Raw genomic sequence first — 20222 nt, 5'->3', positions numbered from 1 at the left:
AACTATAATGTCACTGGGTGCAGGAAGGGAGGCAGGCATGCCAAGAGCCAAATCTACCAAAAGATCAAGAGGTCCATGAACATACATATGAGTATTCTTAACCTTGATGGGTCTGTATGTGTGTGAGAGCCCCGGTGGTATAGTAGTTACCATTTTAGGGGTGTGGTTGGGCTGCTAACTGCAAGGTCAGCAGTTCAAAACCACCAGCAGCATCTTGGGATAAAGATAGGGCTTTGGATCACCTGTCAAGAGTTACAGTCTTGGAAACTTACATAGGCAATTCTACCCTGTCCTACAGGGTCTCTGTGAGTTGGCATCCACTCTATGTTAGTCTTGGTAGACTAGAGAAACAAATTCATAGACATATTCATATGTGTATAAGAAAGAGCTTTATATATAAGAACTAATGAATATTGAGAAAACACCCCAACCCAGTCCAGATCAAGTTCACAAGTCTGATATTAGCCCATATGTCTGATACCAATCTATAAAGCCCTCTTCTGACTCATGAAACACATGCAATGACACCGAATGCAGGAAGATCACAGGCCGGTGGTGCAAAGACTTGTGGATCCAGTCGTGGTAAAAGTATCTCAGCACTGGCAGGGGTCTCCACATGGTTCCTCCAGTTCCCAAGGCACAGGGTCTATCAGCCTAGTGGCCTGTGTCTTGTCAGTAGAGCATCTCTAAGGGAGTGAGCAGAGAGAGAGTGTGTCTCCTGTCTCCAATGAGGAAAATACAGGAGTTCCCAGAATTCTCAGGAGAAAGCCATGCCCACAGAGAGGCTTCATTGGCTATGACCCAATTGACAGATTAGGCTCCACCCCTTCACTCTTAATCCTCTCAAGTCTCAAATTGACACCAGATTATGTAACTACCACACACTCAATGGCTGTGAACTGGGTTTGGGTTTGCATTGGCTTGGGGTGTGCGTCAGAAGCCAGACATGCCATGCCATGAGAGATGGAAATTGTCCCTTTGGTTTCTTTCTTTAGCAAGTGCCCCAGCCTCCCCTCGGGAAATGATCAGCCTCAAAGAGAGGAAAACAGACTATGAATCCACTGGCAGCAACACCACCTACCACGGGCCTAAAGGAGAACACACTTCCAGGAAAGACACCGTGACAGGTGAGTTCGGCGGGCACTTTCTCCCAGAGATGGCCACTAGCTCTAGGGCAGGTCCAGAGGGCTAGGATGGCGGGCTTCCATCTGTCCTTGTCAGATCGGCAAGACAGGATATAGCCGCTCTTGGGTCACCTGTGAGCTTGATAGGGAAGGTCCCAAGCACTGGAAGTGAGGCGACTGAGCCAGGGTTATGAAAACTGAGCATCATATTCCTGAGACCAGCTAGGGGAGGAGATGTGCTCGGCCCTTCTTTTCATCCTCAGTCTTTCTTTCCCTGCACCCTTCTTCCTAGTCCACCTCCAAACCCAGGCATGCCTCAGAGCGACCGCAGGTGCCCTTCCAGACCGTGGCAATAAAATGAACGCAGTGCATAATTGTTTGGTTTCTTGATGTGTATCAAAGTGCACGTCCGTGTAGTCTATTAAACGGTGCCTCCTGGTGGTGCAGTTGGTTAAGCATCAGACAAACAACTCCAAGATTGGCGATAAAGACCCACCAGCCACTTCCCACCAGTCACTTCTCAGGAGTGAGCTCCAAGAAGATCGTTGGTCTTGGAAAACCGACGGAGCACTTCTACTCTGCCCTAAAGCCTGATGTAGTCGGCAACCTCTCTGTGGCAGTGGGTCTATTGAATCTGCGAGTTGCGTGATGGAGATGTCCAAAGTGGGGCACGGAGGCACAGAGTGAGCATGTGCAGTTGGAAATATGGAGGGAGCCAACAGATTGGTTGGATTCTGGGTTGCCACACACCTTGAGTTTGGCCAAGCTGACACGTCTGCGAAGCATAGTGGAACGGGGCGTGCCCAGATTCCATCGCACGGGCGCGGGGCGCTAGTGTGGTGTAACTTGATGTGTAGGAGAACCCAAGAGGATGGATGCTGTCTGTTAGGAAGGGGGGCGGGGGAAGGAGTGGGATGGGCCAGAAAGAAAAAGAAGAGAAGAAACCGAGCAGAGCAAGAGCATTTCCGGGAAGCCCGCTCACTCCTATTGAGATCTCTGTGCGTCTTCCAAGGATGCCAACAACCCCCTGGTGGGGCATAGCCCCACGACGCTTCACTTGCACCACATTCCATGCTTTCACCAAGAAGACATTGATAGGTGCCCTTCATCCCTCCCTGCCTACCAGAATCGCTTCCATTGCGTCTTCTTTCTTTATCATCCAGGACTCCGTGGAAGCTAACCTTTGTGCTTTTCAGTCACTCCTTCAAGTCCAGTCTCGTCCCTGCCTTCACCTTCACTTGCCTTACAATCTGGATGACAGTCCTTGAAGCGACAGCCACTGTTTCTGTTCAAGACCCTCCCAGCCCTCCCCCGCTGCCCCGAGAAGCTGGACTGGGAGACCTTGCTGCGGTAGTGGGCATGCCCTGAAAGCAGAGTAGCCAAAGCTGGCAAGACACCTAGCAGGAACTTCCAAGTCCCTCTCTGCCCTGTCCACGTGGAGAATGGCTCCCTCAAGAGGAAGTAGGGTGTTGATGGAGCGGGGCTAGATTCTATCATTCATGCAGGGAAGAAGAGGGCCACCCCACACGGACACCCAGGCCTTCCCAGAAGAATCTTAGAAAGCAAGGGTTGTTATTCTCTGTTGTCATTGAGTTGTAGACCTGCAGGGTAGCCAAGTAGACAAATCGGGAGATTTATTAAGAGCTCTTCCAGACCCAGGATGAGTAATAGACATTTTTCTGATGGTGAGTGTATTTACCCGGAGGCAGTGCTTAACTCGGCACAGCTGAATCAAGCCACGGCCCAGAATCAATGGTCGCTTCTGATCCCCGCCCCCAGGTCACAGCACTGCTCCCACAGAGCACCTACAGTGAGCGTCTTGCCCTGACGCCTCCGCGGCTCCTGAATGGGAGCCCTGATGGGCCCTGTGAGCCATAGCTCATGGCCCTCTGTCACCTCGTTCCTCCCATCAGCCTCATGCCATCGTAGACAAGCATATAGGCCGAGAGAGTGAGGAATCTGAAAGCAGACTCGCTGGAGCGAGACAGTGGGTGGAGAATCTCATTTGTACTGACTCCTCCGAAGGCGGAGTGACGCCCAGTTCCCCTGACCCATTAATTTTACAATTAGCATCGCCCCCTGAAGCCACGTGGCCCTTAGTCTGGGAGGACAAATTGAGGCACGAATGACCAGAATTGTGGAACTGACTGCGCGATTCTCAATTGAGTTTCATGTTTCTCTTTCGTTCCCTTGTCTGATCAAATTCTTCACGAAGGCTATAAGATGTGGGTGTGTTGGCACCTGAAATCATTCCAGATGTACAAGATTGGGCCCTGCACACAGAATTAAAATCAAATATGGTTACAAAATAAAATCTAACATGGACACGATGGCTGATCCCCGCCCCCACCCACCCGAAAATGGCATGGCACTTGACAAGCCCAGTATTGAGATGTATGTAATTACTTCAAACGTGTTTAAAGGCTTAAGCAGCTTCTCCTCTCTTTAAAATGCAACGGGGAAGTGCGGAGTCCTTCAGGTGGCAAGCCTGGGAGAACAGTGATCTCTCCACTGGAGGATCTGCTTTTGTAGGAAAGCTGACAGTAAGTCCGCTGATGCTGTAAAGACGTGGCAGGGGCGAGGGTGGTGATGCTCACGGTGATGACAACAGTAAGGGTGGTGACGTCTGTCGTCATGGTGACGATATAGAGAAAGCAGTCGGGGTGGTAGTGGTGAGGATGTTGGTAGCAGTCATGGTGGTGAGGATCATGGGAGTAGAGATGATGGTGGTCAAGGTGTCGGTGGTGAGAGTGATGATGGTGGAGGCAGCAGTAGGAGTGACGGTTTTCGATGACAGGGGTCAAACTGATGGTGCGGGTGAGGACAGAAGTGGTGGTGAGGTTGGTGGATGTGGTGGTAATGGCAAACAGTGATCAACAGACTGATGGTTTATTTATCACTTCCTCTACCGGAGCCTTGGTGGCGTAGTGGTTACGAGTCGGGCTGCTAATCATAAAGTCCGCAGTTCGAAACCACCAACCACTCCACAGGAGAAAGATGGGGCTCTCTACCTCCTGTAAAGAGTTACAGTCTTGGCAGCTCACCGGGGCAGCCCTCCCCTGCCCTATCAGGTCGATCGGAGTCAGCATCAACTCAATGGCAGTGAGGGAGCTTGACTATCTTAGTATAAACGAGTCTGGGTCGTGTGGGGGGTTAAGAGCTGTGTGCTGACAGCAAGGCCAATAGTTCACCCCACCAACCACTCCATGGAGAAAGACGAGGCTGGGCCCGGAAGGTGGATACTTTGGGAGAGCCTATGGGCCAGTCCTCCTCTGTCCAGTGTGGCACGATGAGTGAGAATGGAATTGTCAACCTCTGCTTTCCAGTATTTCCATTGGCAACCGCCGTTCCAGACTTTCTTGGTAGATGACATTTTTTGTAGTCTCCACCTCAAGATGAGGATTCTTTTCTGCATTTGAGAAGACACTCAAGGGGCACTGGAAGGTTGGCACCTTAGAAAAAAAGAAGGAAAAGCTGCCATCTTCCTTGATTCTCGGGCATCGAAGGACTCCCTACCCTTGCCACCGAAGCAAGCCTCGCCTCTGCTAAGGGAGAAGCAAGGACAGTAGTGACCCTCACAATTTGACACGAGAAGGAGGAAGCCTAACGTGAGGTAGCCCCTTGCCTGGCTCTACTTGGCTCTTGGAAATGGAGATCCATCCAGGGTTGTGTCCCTAGGTCCCCGTCTTTCCACCTCTTGGGGATCCATTTCCCAGTCATGATTCTCTGCCATTCGGGAGTCTTTCAGAAGCAAAGGCCAGCAGCTCATTCGGGCACGCCAGACTTGTACACGTCTTCTCGCCATCACCATTCCCCAGGAGCATCGTGTTCATGGTGGGCTGGGAATCCTAGCAGGTGCATGGCCTGACTTTGAAATGCCCCCAAGGGATTTGCCCCGCCCCTCTGAGCTTCTCGAATGCGGAACGCCTTTCCATCAAGTGGCACATCCCATTTTGTCAGTGTATTTGTTCGTCCTACTCTAATCTTCAACATGTGGATGAAGTTGGAAATTGGTGTTTGAGGCCTTGTACCCTCGAAGAACGTTTCAGTACGTCTATGGTCAGCTCAGACCTTCAAGGGAAAAACGTCGGTGAAGACACTGTCGGTCTGTATGGATCCCAGCTACACCATCACCTACACACCGGTGAAGAGGACCAAAGGGTAGGAGGGAAGGCCTTCCAGTACAAACAACATTAGCTCTGAAATCACAAACATGGCAGGAAAGGAGGCCAGGCCGGGACTAGGGCAACCTTGCCCATCATTCTAAGCAGCAGGGGAAAAACATACAGGACTTCACCTTGTCCTTGGAGTGGCCTCTTCATAAGCACTTGACAGCTCTGAAGGCAGAGCTGCTCTTTTTAAGGTCCACTCATTCACTGAGCCGGTCAATAAAGCAGTCCATCAGTGAGTGTCCACAGTGGGCCAGGCACTGTTACGGGCTCTGAGGATGCATACAACGGTAACAAGGCAGACCCAGATCTGCCCTGTGGAACTTCCACTCTCGTAGGTGAACACAGGCAAGGGAAGGGGAGCAAATAGAACAGATCCACCAATAAGGCAGTCGTACGTGTTGTTGAATGTGATAAAGATAACACGGTCATGAACAGAGGTGGTGTTGGTGATGGAGTGTGGAAGGGAATCACTTTAACTTGTGTGGTCAAAGAGGGGGCATGTGAGCTGAAAGCTCAAAACTCACAAGGAGGCAGCCAATCCAGAGTCAGAGGAAAGAAAGTGGCAGAGAGAGGGATCAGCAAGTACAACATCCTGAAGCAAAGTGACTCCGTTTACCCCAGCAAGAGAAAAGGTTGCATGGCTATCCAAGGGAAGGGGAGGGGGAGGGGCCATGTAGTAGAAAGGTTTGAAGAGGCCAGATTCTGGGGAGGCCTCATAGCCTATATTGGGGAGTTTGATTTTACCCTAAGTACAGTGGTGGGGGGCATTGAAGTGCGATCATCAGGGAGAGTGGCATGGTCTCATTTGTATAATGAAATGACCACGATGGCTCTTGGGAGTGGGATGAACTGTGGAGAAGGACTGGGCCCAGAGGCAGTCAGGAGACCAAGGAGTCTGAGATGGTGCTGTTCACCAGAGCACAGAGAGATGGTGCTGTTCACCAATGCCCAGAGACCGAAAGTGTGTTAGAATGCACACCAGGGACACCCATCGATGAACAAGAAAGGACTTTACATTAAGAAGGGGCGCCTTGTCCAACTGAAGGCAATAGGCCCGATGCCAGCCAGCTCAATGACTCAGAAAGGTGAAGCAGGGAGATCACAGGCCGGTGGATGCAGACTCTCAAGGCTCAAGGTCTACGTGAGCAAACGTGGCAGGGACCTGACAGCTCTCCGGTCGGGCAGCCCAGATGGCGTTGCCCCTGGAGGCAGACACAGAGTCCCAGTGAGGAGGTAGGCAAAGTGGCAGTGGGGAATCGTCTCAGCTGTATCTTGCTCTTATCCAGAAGGCCACACTCTGAAGGAGGTATCATCACACTGCCACTTGATTGACCAGTCGAACTCCACCTGTAGCACAGAGCGTCCATTTGACGTAATATCTCACTACCACGGAAGGGCTTTCTGTCACACCAGAGAGCCTACCAGAGTAGTGTTTGCTTTGTTGAGTTGGATTGAAAAGGCCCTCCTAGTCCTCACTTCCTAATCAAAGGTTACCAACAGGAGTTTCAGTTCACAGCTACCTAAACTGGGCATGTAGGTAATAGGACCTTTCCTTAGAGCTTCCACAGCTAAAGAGTGCCAACCAGTGGCGTATTAAAAACAGAAATGTGTTGTCCCACAGTCCCAGAGGCAAGGCATCTGAATGCAGGGTACAGGCAGGGCCATGTTCTCTCCCAAGGCTGGGCTGGGCACCGTGTTTTGTGCCAGGACCCATTTGGATATTTATAACATCATGCAAAATAGAATCTGTTCTTGGTTCCAGCATGCTTTACACCCCAACGACAGAGCTTCCGTCAACCCACGGCCTTTAGCAGCTGTGTGGGGAGTGGTGGTCTGCGCTGGATCACGTGAACTTCAAGATCAAAACAGTAGTGCCCAGGTCTATAGAAGCTGCTGGCCAATGGAGGGCCCCTCATCCCTTCTTCCCCACCAGCCCAGGGGCTCATCAGTACGCACAGCATGGTGTGTGTGTGTGTGTGTGTGTGTGTGTGTGTGTGTGTTCAAGTCTCTTTCCCTAACAGGATTCTAAAGCCACAGCCTTTAGACCACTGGTTCTCGACCTGTGGGTCGCTACAACCCCTTTGAGGGTCGAATGACCCTTTCACAGGGGTCGCCCAATTCATAGCAGTAGCAAAATTATAGTGGTGAAGTAGCAAATAAACTAATTTTATGGTTGGGGGTCACCACCACATGAGGAACTGTATTGAAGGCTGGCGGCATTAGGGAGGTTGGGAACCGCTGCTCCAGACGGAAAGAGGAATCTCGGTAGCTCTTCCTGCTCCTCCTTGGGACCTGGGAGCAATGAGCTGTCTGGGGGATAATGAAGCACTTTTGTGAGCTCCAGCTAGAAAGTATGTTCTTGTCATTCCTCAGCTGAACAGTGTGCTGCTGGTACAGATTCCCACATGCTTCAGTGCGGGTGACAAGCCGTGATTACCCGCCAGCCTCCACTGGCATCAGCAGCAATAAAATGTGTAAGATTACCATCTGCTTGCCGCACCTGCCCTGACCCTGTCCGCAAGGTGCGCATTATGGCCGGAGGCTGACACACCTTGGGGACTTTGTCAACTAACTGTTCTTCTTTCTCCAGATTGGTATGTAAAGCAGAAGGGCTCGGGGCCAGAACGGTTTTCCGCTCCATGTGACCCACCAGGAGCCCTGCTTGGTGAGGTCAAGGACGCCGTCCCTCGAAATTCGTGACTCCTCGTTGGGAATCTTGCTTTTCTGGCTAATCCTCTCCTTTCCCTTTGGCTTTCAGCTCAAAATACTGGAATCTCAACTTTGTATAGGAATTCCTACGGTGCGCCCAATGAAGACATCAAACACAACCAGGTAAAGTCGACGCGACCCATCAGGAGATGTGTGTTTGTTTGAGGCACAAGGAATGGCTAACTCTCTGTCTTCACCTGGACCCCAAGTGAAGTACCCCCAGGCCCCAGGGGAACAGGTGGACCCATTAGTGGGTTACACAGTAAACTGGAGCTATGGCAGGGCTGGGGGGGATGTAGGTGTGTGGCCAGCTGGGTGGGGGGGTCTCAGGGCAAGTGGAAGCTGAAGTATTTGAGTTGTTAGTGCCCCAAACAGCAAAACCCAATCCATTGCTGTCAAGGAGATTCCCACTCAAGAGACACTAAAGTGAAGTTGTTGTTGTTAGGTGCCATCAGGTCTGTTCCATCTCACAGCGACCTTGCTTCCAACAGGACAAAACAATGCCCAGCCTTTCCCCATCCTCACAGGTGTTATGTGTGTTAGGCCGGGTTGACCAGGGAAACAAATCCACTGGTGCACATATATGTAAGAGAGAGCTTTATATCCAAAAACTAAGTATCTATCAAGCAAACATCCCAGCGCAGTCCAGATCAAGTCTATAAGTCCAATACCAGTCCTTAAGTCCCTCTTCAGACTCACGCAGCCACATGCAATGATGCGGAATGCAGGAAGACCACAGGCCGGTGGGTACAAAGTCTGGATCCAGTGGTGGTGGCCGCATCACAGGGTTTGCAGCCACCAGGGTCAGCCAGCAGGAAGGTGAAGGCAGAGAGAAATGGGAGGTTCCCAGGACCCTCCTTATGAGGGGGCCATGCCCACCAGGAGCTACCATCAGGCTGTGACCGGATTTACAGGCTAAACTCCACCCCTACACGTTTATAGATCTTCAAGTTGACATGAAGTTATATAACCGCCACATTATGTTTAATCCCATTGCTGTAGCCACTGTATCAATCCCATCTTGTTGAGACTCTTCCCCTTTCGCGCTGAGCCTCCCCTTTAGGAAGCATGAGGTCCTCTCCCAGGCACTGGTCTCTCCTGATGACATGCCCAAAGTATGTGAGACAAGAGCCCGCCATCCCCGCTTCCAAAAGGCATTCTGGCTGTCCTTTTAAGACAAATATGATTATTTTCCATAATGCTTACAATACTCTTCGCCAGCACCAAGATTTCAACGCACCACTTCTCTTGTGAGCTTCCTTATTCATATGGCGGAATGGTGCTTGGAAAGGAAACATTTCAATTGTTAGAAAACAGGTGAAAGGGCTCCAAGGAGGAATTGTTCGGTGCCATTTGGCTGCTAACTGCCAAGTCAGCAGTTCCAGGCCATCAGTGCTCTGCAGGAGAAGGAAGAGGCCGTGAAGATGGTCAGTCTCTGAAACCCTACACTGGATCACCAGACGTTAGAGTAGAAGCTGTGGCAGTGGGTTTGGTTTCAGGTGGCCATCGGGAGGAGCGCTTCCTTAGGGAAAGACACCATGCTAGGTAGAGGGCCACCGGAAAAGAGGAGGCGCCCAGGTGAGACGGGTGGTCACCGTGACTGTGAGGACGGCGCAGGGCCAGCCAGCGGTTCCTTCTGTTGTGCTGGGGTCGCTGGGAATTGGAAGAGCAATTACGGAAGCAGCGAACTACGGGCCACCAAGTGGCTGCTGGACACATAGGGGAGGAAATGGAAAAGACCTTGTTCCTTGACCTTCCCTCACAGGGTCAGTCTCGTAGTGCTGCTGGTTGATGGAACAACCACACATTTGAATACAGCCCTTGGCTGTATTACCACTTCACGTTTTTGTTTTTTTGTTTTTTTCTGGTGGGAGTAAGCAGTTTTCCTACCATGGGGCAGAATTATACCCACTGTCATAGAGTAGATGCTGATTCATAGTGACACCACAGACAGGGCAGAATTTCCGAGACTGAACCTCTTGAAGTAGAAAGGCCCTTCTTTCTGCCATGGAGCAGCTGGTGGTTTCAAACTGCCGACCTTGCAGTTAGCAGCCGCTCGTAACCACGACACCACCAGGGTAAAAAATAAGGGTCCAAATAGACCAGTGTCCATTGTAGGGCTACTCTGATCGTTGCTAGACAGGGAGCCAATTGGCTACGAGCCAGCCAATTCTTCCTGAGGAGGGAAGCATGAATCCGACATCACTGTTTCCAGTAAACTGGAAGCAGCAAGTTCAACATAAACAACCAAATAGAAAGTACTCAGGAGCGCCCTGCAAGACCCAGTTGGTGTGGGGCACCTGAAGCACACCTGAAGCACACCCCAGCAGCTGGTTAGAAATACAGGTGAGATGCTTCCCCAGCCCAGCTGGGTCAGATCGCATTTCCCAGGACACCCCGGTGTCTTGGGTACACAGTCACATTTCAGGAGTCCTGGATCAAGGAGACTTCCAGAATGCATCTTTGTTTTCCTATTGGTTTTCTTCAGCACCTGTTCTCAAAGGCTTGTTCTCTGGGTGACTGTGGGACGTGGGCAAGTAAAGGGGCACCCAATATCTGGGCTGGCATTGATGGGGCAGCTTCATACTTTTCCCTTTGGTGGCGGTCATCTCAGAAAGACTGAGCCCTCACAATGACTGTGAGCTCTGCCCATCATATGATGACCTTGGAATGACTGTAGTATCGTTGTCAGATTACACTAAGTCAGCGGTTCTCAAATGGTGGGTCTGGACCCCTTTGGGAGTTGAACAACCCTTTCACAGGGGTCGCCGGATTCATAACAGTAGCAAAATTGCAGTTATGAAGTAGCAACAAAAATAATTTTATGGTTGGCGGGGGGAGGTAACCACAACATGAGGAACTGTATTAAAGGGTAATGGCATTAGGAAGGTTGAGAAGCACTGAACTAAGTGATTGGTGGTAGGTGCCGGCTGTAGAGTTGATTCCTACATAGCAACCTTAGGTCCTGTTGCAACAGAGCACAAGTTGGACTGCTAACCACAGGTCAGCAGTTTGAACCCCTCAGCTGCTCCATGGGAGATACATGAGGATCTCTGCTCCCATAAAAAAGTACAGTCTCACCCCCAACTATCATAACCCTAGTGTTGCTTTTCAATTCAGAATAGACTGGAACATGTACACAGGTAGAGATAAGTGATTGGGGCTCATGACACATAGAATCCAGGAACAGGAGTGGGAATAGTGATACCAGAAGGGTAGGAAGAAGGTGGGGAGAGGAAGGGAAAAAGGGGGAGCCAATTGCAATCATTGACACATAACCATACACCCCTTTTCAGGGGGAAGAACAACAGAAAACCCAGGGGAAGGGAGACAGCGGTCAATGTAAGATATGAAAATAATAATTTTTAATCTATCAAGGGGGTATGAGGTGGGGGATAGAGCGGGAAAACGAAGAGCTGATACCAAGGGCTCAATAGAAAGTAAATGTCTAGAAATGAATGAAGGCAATATATGTACAAACATGCCTGATGCAATCGATGAATGGGTTGTATCAATAGTAGTAAGAGTCCCCAATAAAATGATTTTTTAAAATTATAGCCTCACAAACACAGAAGGGTAGTTCTACTCTGTCCTAAAGGGTTGCTATGAGCCAGAATTGACTATGGCAGTGAGTTTGCCTTGGTTTTGATTTTATAATAAAGAAAGGCTGTGCTCAGCCCTGGGCCAGCCTCACCGTCATGATCATAGCTGAGCCCATTGGCACCCTCACTGTGTCACTGCGTCTCAAGGACAGATCTTCCATAAGCCCTCTTTTCCACTCACCCTCTGTGTAATCAAGCATGATGTCCTCCAGGGACTGGTTCTCCTAATGACATGTCAAAAGTAAGTGAGAGAAAGTCTTGCCCTCCTCGATTCTAAGGTAAATTCTGGCTCTACTTCTTCAGAGACAGATTATATGGTAGAGTATGCTATCACCTAAATGCCATTGAGTTGATTCAGACTCATATAGGGTTTCCAACATGGTAAACCTTTAAAGGAGTAGACAGCCTCGTCTTTCTTCTGCAGGCTAGCCAGTGGGTTTGAAATGCCGGCTTTGTGGTTAGCAGCCCAGCGCGTAATACACAGTACCCCCAGAGCTCCTTAGACTATGCTCTAATACTGTAATAGCCACACTAGTATTTTCATAGCACGATTATCATGCAGAGTCCTGGTGACACGGCATTAAAGACCTCCACTGCGTACTGAAAGGTCAATGGTTTGAACCCACCGGCTGCTAGGACACAGTCTGCTCTCATAAGGATTTGCAACCTTGGAGATCCTGTGGGTGGTTCTATTGTCTGTACAGGATCGCCATGAATTAGAATCGACTCAGTGGCAACAGAGTTTGATGGGGGTGGTGGCAGTCTGTTATTATTAGCGCAGACCCCTATTTCGCTTTGTGACTCGGGCCAGAACTGGCGTTTGCTGGAGCGCTAAACTCTTGCCAGGTATCACAATAGTTGGAACGCAGAGAGAAACACCTGAAAGCTGTTCGTTTGAGCCCCAGACCCATGTAATAGCAAACATCGTCTTCATGAGCACACTGCTGTTTGTGAACGTGGTCTGAGAACAAAGGAAGGGGACTCCCCTTCCAGAGAGTAGACGTGTCCGGGGGCAGGCCCTCTCTACACAACCAGTGCCAAGGGGAGAAGGGGGAGAGGGAGACACAAAGGGACTCCTCAACCTTAAATTGTTGTTCAGTCAACCATTTAGGGCACCCTGGCGGCACTGCCAGGTAAGTGTTGCGCTGCTAACCTCAAAGTTGGAGGTTCAAACCCACCAGTCACATCATGGGAGAAAGAAGAGGAAGTCTTTTCCTGTAAAGCTTGACCGCCTCCGAAACCCAATGTGAGGTCCATATGAATCCAGTCATAGGAATCAAATCCCATCCTAAAAGACAAACAAAAACTGCCTTGAAAGGACTAGAGCCAGAGTGCTCCTCAGAGACAAGCATGGGGAGACTTCATCTCACACACTGTGGACATGATGGCAGGAGACACCAGTCCATGGAGAAGGCCATCATGCCTGGGAAAGGAGAGGGACAGTGATACAGAGGAAGGTCCTCAAGGGGATGGATTGGCACAGCAACTGCAACAGTGGCCTCAGCATAGGGACCATTCTAAGGGTGGTAGAGGACAAGGCAGTGTTTTGTTCTGTTGAGTGTAGGCTCGCTACAGGTTGGACCAATTCATTGGTACTGAACGACAGCAACAACAACATGAGTCAAATCAATCAATGGCGGTGGGCTGAATCAACCACCAACAGAAGAAATGCACACAGGAGTTCTTTTTTGGCCTTCAATCTTTCAACATACACACAGCCACACTGGGCAACGTTCTTACCCCCCTGGGGAATGCACAGGCCCTCCTGCCCATTGGACACATTGCTGACACCTTGACAGACTCTACTCAGCGCTAGTCTTTGCCAAAAGCAACGCTGCCAATGAACAAATAAACGGGGTCATGAACAACAGACAGCAGGGCACTGGAGTGTCCCAAACATGTCACAGGCCAACAGAGGTCATGGGTATTAGCATGTTGTTGATGTTGGGTGCCATCGAGCTGGTGTTGTCTCATCACCACCCTTTATATAACAGTATGAATCACTGCCTGGTCCTGTCCCATCCATCCTCACAATTGTTCTTATGTTTGAGCCCATCGATGCATCCACTGTGTCAATCCATCTTGTCAATGGCCTTCCTCTTTTTCACCGCCCTGACTTTATGAAGTATGATGTCCTTCTCCAAGAACCTATACCTCCTGATGATATTCTGTATGGACAGAGAGCACACCATCCAGCTCTGAATGCCACTGGTCCAGAGTAGACGTCTGGACTGTCAGGTACATCACTAGGTCCCTAGGGAGAGAGAAGGCCATCAATTTTCCACTGACCTACTTTCTCCCCATGGATTCCCACTCTGTTGGCATCCTCTGTTGGAACAATCCCAGGGCTTCATGGCATCTCACAGCTGTGGTTGCCCCGTACTGCTGAGGATGACTTGGGTTATACGATGTTATTTGGGTTATACGATGTTCACCTACTCATGGCTTTCCATGACCTTTATGCAGTCCCATCATATCAACTGCACAGGCCATTCTCACACCACAGACAGACTCGGGCACAGGAGAGAGACACACATGCACACGTGTGAATGTATGGGGTAAACCAAGAAGAACGCATCCAATGTTGACCATAGTGCCCAATGCAGCAGAAGCACGGTGGAGCCTGTTTCACTTCCCCACCCTTTGGATCCCTTGCACTTGGGTAGCAGTGCGGTCTTGGAGGAGAGAAAAGGTAGACATAACACATGACTGTTCAGAGAAGATCACTACCATCCATGTGGTTTGGTAGACATGATCCTAGCAACATGGAAACACAGAATACCGCAAATTCCTCTCGTCCCCAGGCTCATAGGCCAACAGATGGTTAAGTGCTAAGGATTTTCACAGGAAGAAAGAAAGCTCATCCATTCAGAGCTACTAACTAGAGCAAGAGACATACTGGACAGCAGCTATGATGGAGTTCACCACTTCTTTGAACAACAGGTCAATTCCTTGTGTAAATCAATGATATATACGGGGAGGGAGTCTCCCGTGCTGGAGTGAAGAATTAGGTGCAGACCGCTAGAAGCATTCATTTACACATGACGTGCTAATTACAAATCATTACCTATTAACTAAGACCAATTTCTACAGGAATTGCCTGGGCTGACGTTTAGTTAAATGAGTCGGGAATTACTAAATCTAGGAAAGTGATCAGACCGTGTTCAGAGGGGGTTTCTCATTCTGAACAGACCTCCTCCACAATTAACGGATATTTGCTGGGCTTTGTGCATCCCCAGGTGATTGGCTTCCTCCCACACCTGGGGAGGTCTGTTCACTGCAGGACCAGGCTGCCTGGGTGGGGAATTGGAGGACAAGGGGAGAGCTGGGCTCTCAGCTCTGAATGCTAATAAATATACAAGCTGACCATCTTCTTGCCCTCCCTTAATGCCAAGAAAACCAAACCCATTCCATGAAGGGGATTCCAAGTTATCCTAACCCAATAGAACAGCGTAGACTTACCCCAAAGGATTTCCAGAGCTGTAATCTTTATGGAACCAGACTTCCTCCCATAATTCAGCAGGGGGTGGGAACCACCCAGGTCTGGTTAACAGCTTCATCAGCTAAGTTCTTTCAACGGGACTCCTTTAAAGCCAAGCTGCGAGAAGGAATTCTTGAGTTCCTATAACTCAAAGGTTCCAATGAGCTGCTTAACTCTCCAGGGATCCGGACCTTATATCAGTCAGTAGTCATCAGAGAGTCACGATGGAAGTAGGGAACGTTGAGGTTGGTTTGGACACACCTACTGGCATCAAGTCGATACTGACTTTTAGGGACCCTGTAAGACAGGGTAGACCTCCCCCTGTGAATATTGGAGACTGTAACTCTTAATGGGAGTAGAAAGCCTTGTCTTTCTCCCAGATACTTCTAAAGAGCCCTCGCCATCCGTCAACCAAGACCTTATCATCACAGTCATCTTGAGCTTAATCAGACCTTACCTGTATCAGGTGTGAAAACACTGGCTTTCCCAGAGCACAGAGGGGTTTGACTGGACTCTCTCTTCTTCTTAGCAGTACATCTGTCTAGGACTCTGGTATCGGGTCCCTTGCGTAGGTGTGCTAGAGTGACCTCATTCCCAGGGAGCAGATTGGAGACATAGTGGCCCCAGCCCTCTGAAGGGACAATTAGGTACCTGGCTGACCATACGACCTTGTATATCGTCCCTGTCTCTTTGTCTGGGATTATAGCCCCTCTGGAGAATACTGGAGGTGCAGGGGCACTGAAAATACACCACTGTGTTCCTTAGCTCCTCGCCCACGTCTTAAGTCAGAAGGGATGACCTAGAATGATCGACACAAAGCCAATGAGCAGTTGGCAGTGTTCTGAGCAGAACCTTAGCGACGAATTGGGGGTCTGCTGGAGAGGAAAGCTGGGTGCCTGGGCCAGATGAGGGAGGCTGCTTCCTGGGAACGGGAGCTCACCCGCGTGGTTCTCTGCTTTGCAGGTGTCCGCACAGCCAGTCCCACAGGAGCCCAGCAGAAAAGATTACGAGCCCTACCAGCCTTTCCAGAATTCCACGAGAAATTACGACGACTCCTTCTTTGAGGACCAAGTCCACCATCGCCCTCCCGCCAGCGAGTATACCATGCACCTGGGACTCAAGTCCACCGGCAACTACGTCGACTTCTACTCGGCGGCCCGTCCCTACAGCGAACTGAACTATGAGACCAGCCACTACCCTGCGTCCCCCGACTCGTGGGTGTGAGGCCGAGGGGCCGGCAGGCTGCGGCGCCCAGGAGCCATGCATGTGCATGCATATCACCAGACATTTCTTTTTTTCCCTGCAAATTTAGTTTGTCAGAGCCTGTTCCGTAGGAAGGCGGTGATAACCAGTAAGCTGATCCGATGAGCCATCTGGGAGCGCTCGCTGCGTGAACTGGAAGCAGTTCACCAGGGAGTCCATAGAGAGCAGCCAGTGAGCCTGTCTGGCCAGGGAGGTCCAGTGTAGCTGGAGGGAGTGGCACGTGCTTTATGCTGGGTGTGGAGGCAGCAGGGAGAGCAGGGGAGGCACAGGAGGTGGCTGGGGTGTTAAGCACAAGACACAGCATCGTTTACACACTGTAGGGGGGACGGCTTCTCACACCTTGTTTGATCTCTTCATCTGTTGTGACTCTAGGCTTCCAGTTGCATTGGGGTTCCTCTGTACAGCAAGATGTTTCTTGCCTTTTGTTAATGCATTGTTGTAAAGTATTTGATGTACATTACAGATTAAAAGAGAGAAGTACATTGTGTATATTACACCAATGCCGTAAGCGGTGTTTTCCTCATCCATGGTTCTAAATATTGCTTCAATTTCCAACTTTTGAAACGTGTATGGATTTCCAGCTTTTCTTTTTTCGTTTCTCCCAGTACGTTTTAACAAAAACAAAAAGGAAAAAAAGAAAAAAAAAAGATATCTATATATGGAAAAAACAAAGCAAGAGGAATATTTAGCAGTATTGTTCGTTCTGATATGTGAATTTGTTTGTGGCAACTAAACAAGGCATTCAGCAGTTTCTGACAACTAACATACATCATTCCACACTCCTTGTCAACAAAGTGCTTTTTCACTGCCTAAGATTTTAGATGTAGATATTTGAAATAGATTTTTTTTCATTTATACCAGTTTTCTTTATGATGATACAGTGTTAAAAAGAAAATAAATTACAATTGATAAGTCCTCCATATTTGCTAAGAATGTCTATTTCCAAGGATCTCTCTGACAATACACATTCTTGCTTGTGCGTCTGTGCATGTGTGAGTGTGTGTATGTCCATATATGTATCAAAAGAACCCGAAAGAGATTTGATTTTTTTTTAAGAAGCAATTTCATTTGCTGTTCATCTTGTACAGATTTGCCTTTGGTTGGGGGTTTTGGGGTTTTTGTTTTTCAGTTGATTTTTTGTTTGTTTGTTTGGGGTTTGTTTGGTTTTTTTGGTATAAATGTACATTGATTTGTTCATTTTTTACTGTATTTACTCTCTAACCATCTAGTGACTCAGGATATTAGGCCAGTTGAAGTGAAGTTATAGAATTCTCACCTGTTCACACCTTCTTCAAAACCCACCCCTTCCACGGGGCCATTTCTTCCATGTTTGATGCCCACGAACACAATCAACCATGACCAAATCAATAATTTCACTTTGGGGCCAATTACTTGAAGTATCCACAGATAAGCGTCGACTGCTCACCTTACTACCACCCCCACCCCAACCACCCCAACCTCAATTTTTTGTTTACTTTGTTGTTGTTCACGTGACAGGGAGCAGTTGACCGTAATGGATTAGATTATGAAAGATGAACTTGAAGTTAATGGTAGAGTAGTGTTTCACAGAGCTGAGAAATCAGGCTAACCATTTAAAAGAACACGGGCGGGGGGTAAATTAGCTTTGCTCTTTAGATGCAAATGATTAAGGCCAATAGGTGCCTAGCAAATGTTACCTGTTCTTGGAAAAAAATAAAAAATGACATAACAAAAGAAATCGGCTGCCATCTTCCTTTACCACTTGCCCCACCCCCTGTCACTTTCAGTAGTTTGATTCAGCTTGAACGCTAAGTCGGCTGGTTCTTTTTCCAAATTTTTAGCAACAAACAAAAGAGACTTGCTCCATGCCACGTTTGGAAAGGAATAGCTGGTTCCCAGAATACGGAAATTCACATACATTGTTTCTGACAAATTGCATGTGTGTCATGAATGCCATATTTCTGGATTATTTCGTGGAGATGCTACCAGACAGCCCCTGTCCAGCCCCTCCAAAAGCAAAAAAAGAGAGAAAACTTGGCCATCGAGTCACTTCTGACTCATAGTGACCCTATAGGACAGCACCCTATGGAACTGCCCCCGAGGGTTTCTGAGACTATAACACTTAAAGCCCCATCTTCCTCGATTGGACTTGCTAGTGGTTTCAAACTGTGGACCTTGAAGTTAGCAGCCCAATACATAACCACTACACCCCCAGAGCTCCTGTCCAGACTCTAAAGACAGTGCTAACATTTCATCTGAATGATAGAATGTATTTTCACTCAGGCAAGAAAAATCCATTCATACATGACTTTCCCACAACCCGATAGCTTAGCTGGCCTGAGCTCTCCAAATGTAAGTAGTAAGAGGCTGCGTCATTCGGAGGAAATAAACATACACACGAAGACAGCACTTCCTGTAGCAGAATGTTGAGTCTTGGCCTGTGCCCTGTATTGGCATCTCCTGTAGATGAAGGGGGGTGTGCCTGCATGACTCTGAGAGCGCATCATGCCAGCTTCTGATTAACTTGTTCAGCTGGGAGGCCTCTGGCATCAGAGGTAGAATAGGTCAATGGGAAATGCCTTTGCTCAAAGCAACACAAGTTACATATTTGAAAGGTGAGGGCTGGATGGGTAAATGGAAAGTTAGAGGGATAGTCACATGGATGGTAGGTAGGTAGACTAGATGGAGAGATACAGACCAGTCAGACATGTCTAACAGCCGGAGGAAAGGAAAAGGTAAATGAAGGAAGGAAGCAAGAAGAGTGGTGCTACAGCATGGGAACTGCAATCGATGTCACCAAGGTTTCTGTGTTGAAAGTGTTGAATGGGGGACCAAATTTGCTCTGAACATGCTCACTCACATCGCAATGACAGATTTTAAAAGACCGACACTGATTCTGAGTCTCCATGTAAACAAGACCAAATGGACCTTCTGTCTAGGAGAGTTCAGTACACAATCTTTGTCCTACCATTCTGAAATCCAAAGTCCTCACCTGAGGGCCAGGCCCAATCTAAGCTGATACAACTGTTCACAGTCTCTGTCACACTTCATGGGACAAGTCAAGGTTCTCAGGCAGAGTGTGTTTGCTTAAACAAGGTGCTACCTGTACCACGTTAGGTTGTTAGGAAATCTATGTAGCATGCTTGTTTTGTTGTTTTCATTAGGTACCCTCCAGTTAACCCCAACCTGTAGCAAAACATATACAATAGAAGGAAACGTGGCCTGGTTCTGCGTAATCTTTGCCATTTGTGTTAGGCTGGGTTGACTAGAGAAGCAGATCCAATGACACTCGTATCCGTGGAAGAGCGAGCTTTATATAAAAGAGCAATTGTATATTGAGAAAATATCCCAGCCCACGTCCTTAAGTCCAATATTAGACCATCTGTCCATGACACTAGTCTCTAAACTCCTCTGCAGACTCAGCAGCACATGCAATGAGGCTGAATGTAGGAAGATGACAGGCTGGTGACTGCTAAGTCTTGTGGATTCAGTGGCAATGGAAGCATCTCAGTACTGGTGTGGGTCTCCACATGGCTCCTCCAGCTCTCTGAATGTGGCTCCTCGACAGGAAAATGAAGTCGAGAGAGAGCGTGGAGAAAGAGAAGTTCCCAGAATCCTAATGCGAAGGCCACACCCACAAGGAGGTAGCATCAGGCTGTGTGACCTGATTGACAGACTAGACCCCATGCCTACACTTATTCATCAAGTTGACATGAAAGTATGTAACTACCACGCCATTGTAGTCCTTGTTTGCTGCCACTGTGCTAATCCATCTAAATAGTGGTCTTCCTCTGTTCTGCTCAACCTGAAGCAAGCAGGATGCTCTACTTCAGAGACTAGTTACTGACAACATGTTCTAAACCACTCTTGCTTCTACAGAGCATTTTCGGCT

The 20222-nt window shown here is 48.8% G+C and overlaps 1 protein-coding gene across 2 annotated transcripts in view; it reads left to right on the top strand.

The window, feature by feature from the left end:
* CTNND2 (catenin delta 2) overlaps window positions 1–16312 on the top strand; it is a 473556-nt gene extending 457244 nt beyond the window's left edge. For both annotated transcript variants that reach the window (XM_075542985.1, XM_075542984.1), the window contains 3 exons: window positions 996–1127; window positions 8055–8128; window positions 16052–16312. In XM_075542985.1, the coding sequence (XP_075399100.1) occupies window positions 996–1127; window positions 8055–8128; window positions 16052–16312 (467 nt within the window). The remainder of the gene's footprint in view (window positions 1–995; window positions 1128–8054; window positions 8129–16051) is intronic.
* Window positions 16313–20222: the final 3910 nt, after the last annotated feature.

The sequence above is a fragment of the Tenrec ecaudatus genome, chromosome 2, assembly GCF_050624435.1.
Source record: "Tenrec ecaudatus isolate mTenEca1 chromosome 2, mTenEca1.hap1, whole genome shotgun sequence".
NCBI classification, from domain to species: Eukaryota; Metazoa; Chordata; class Mammalia; order Afrosoricida; family Tenrecidae; genus Tenrec; species Tenrec ecaudatus.
This window is presented reverse-complemented; position numbering and strand designations above follow the sequence as displayed.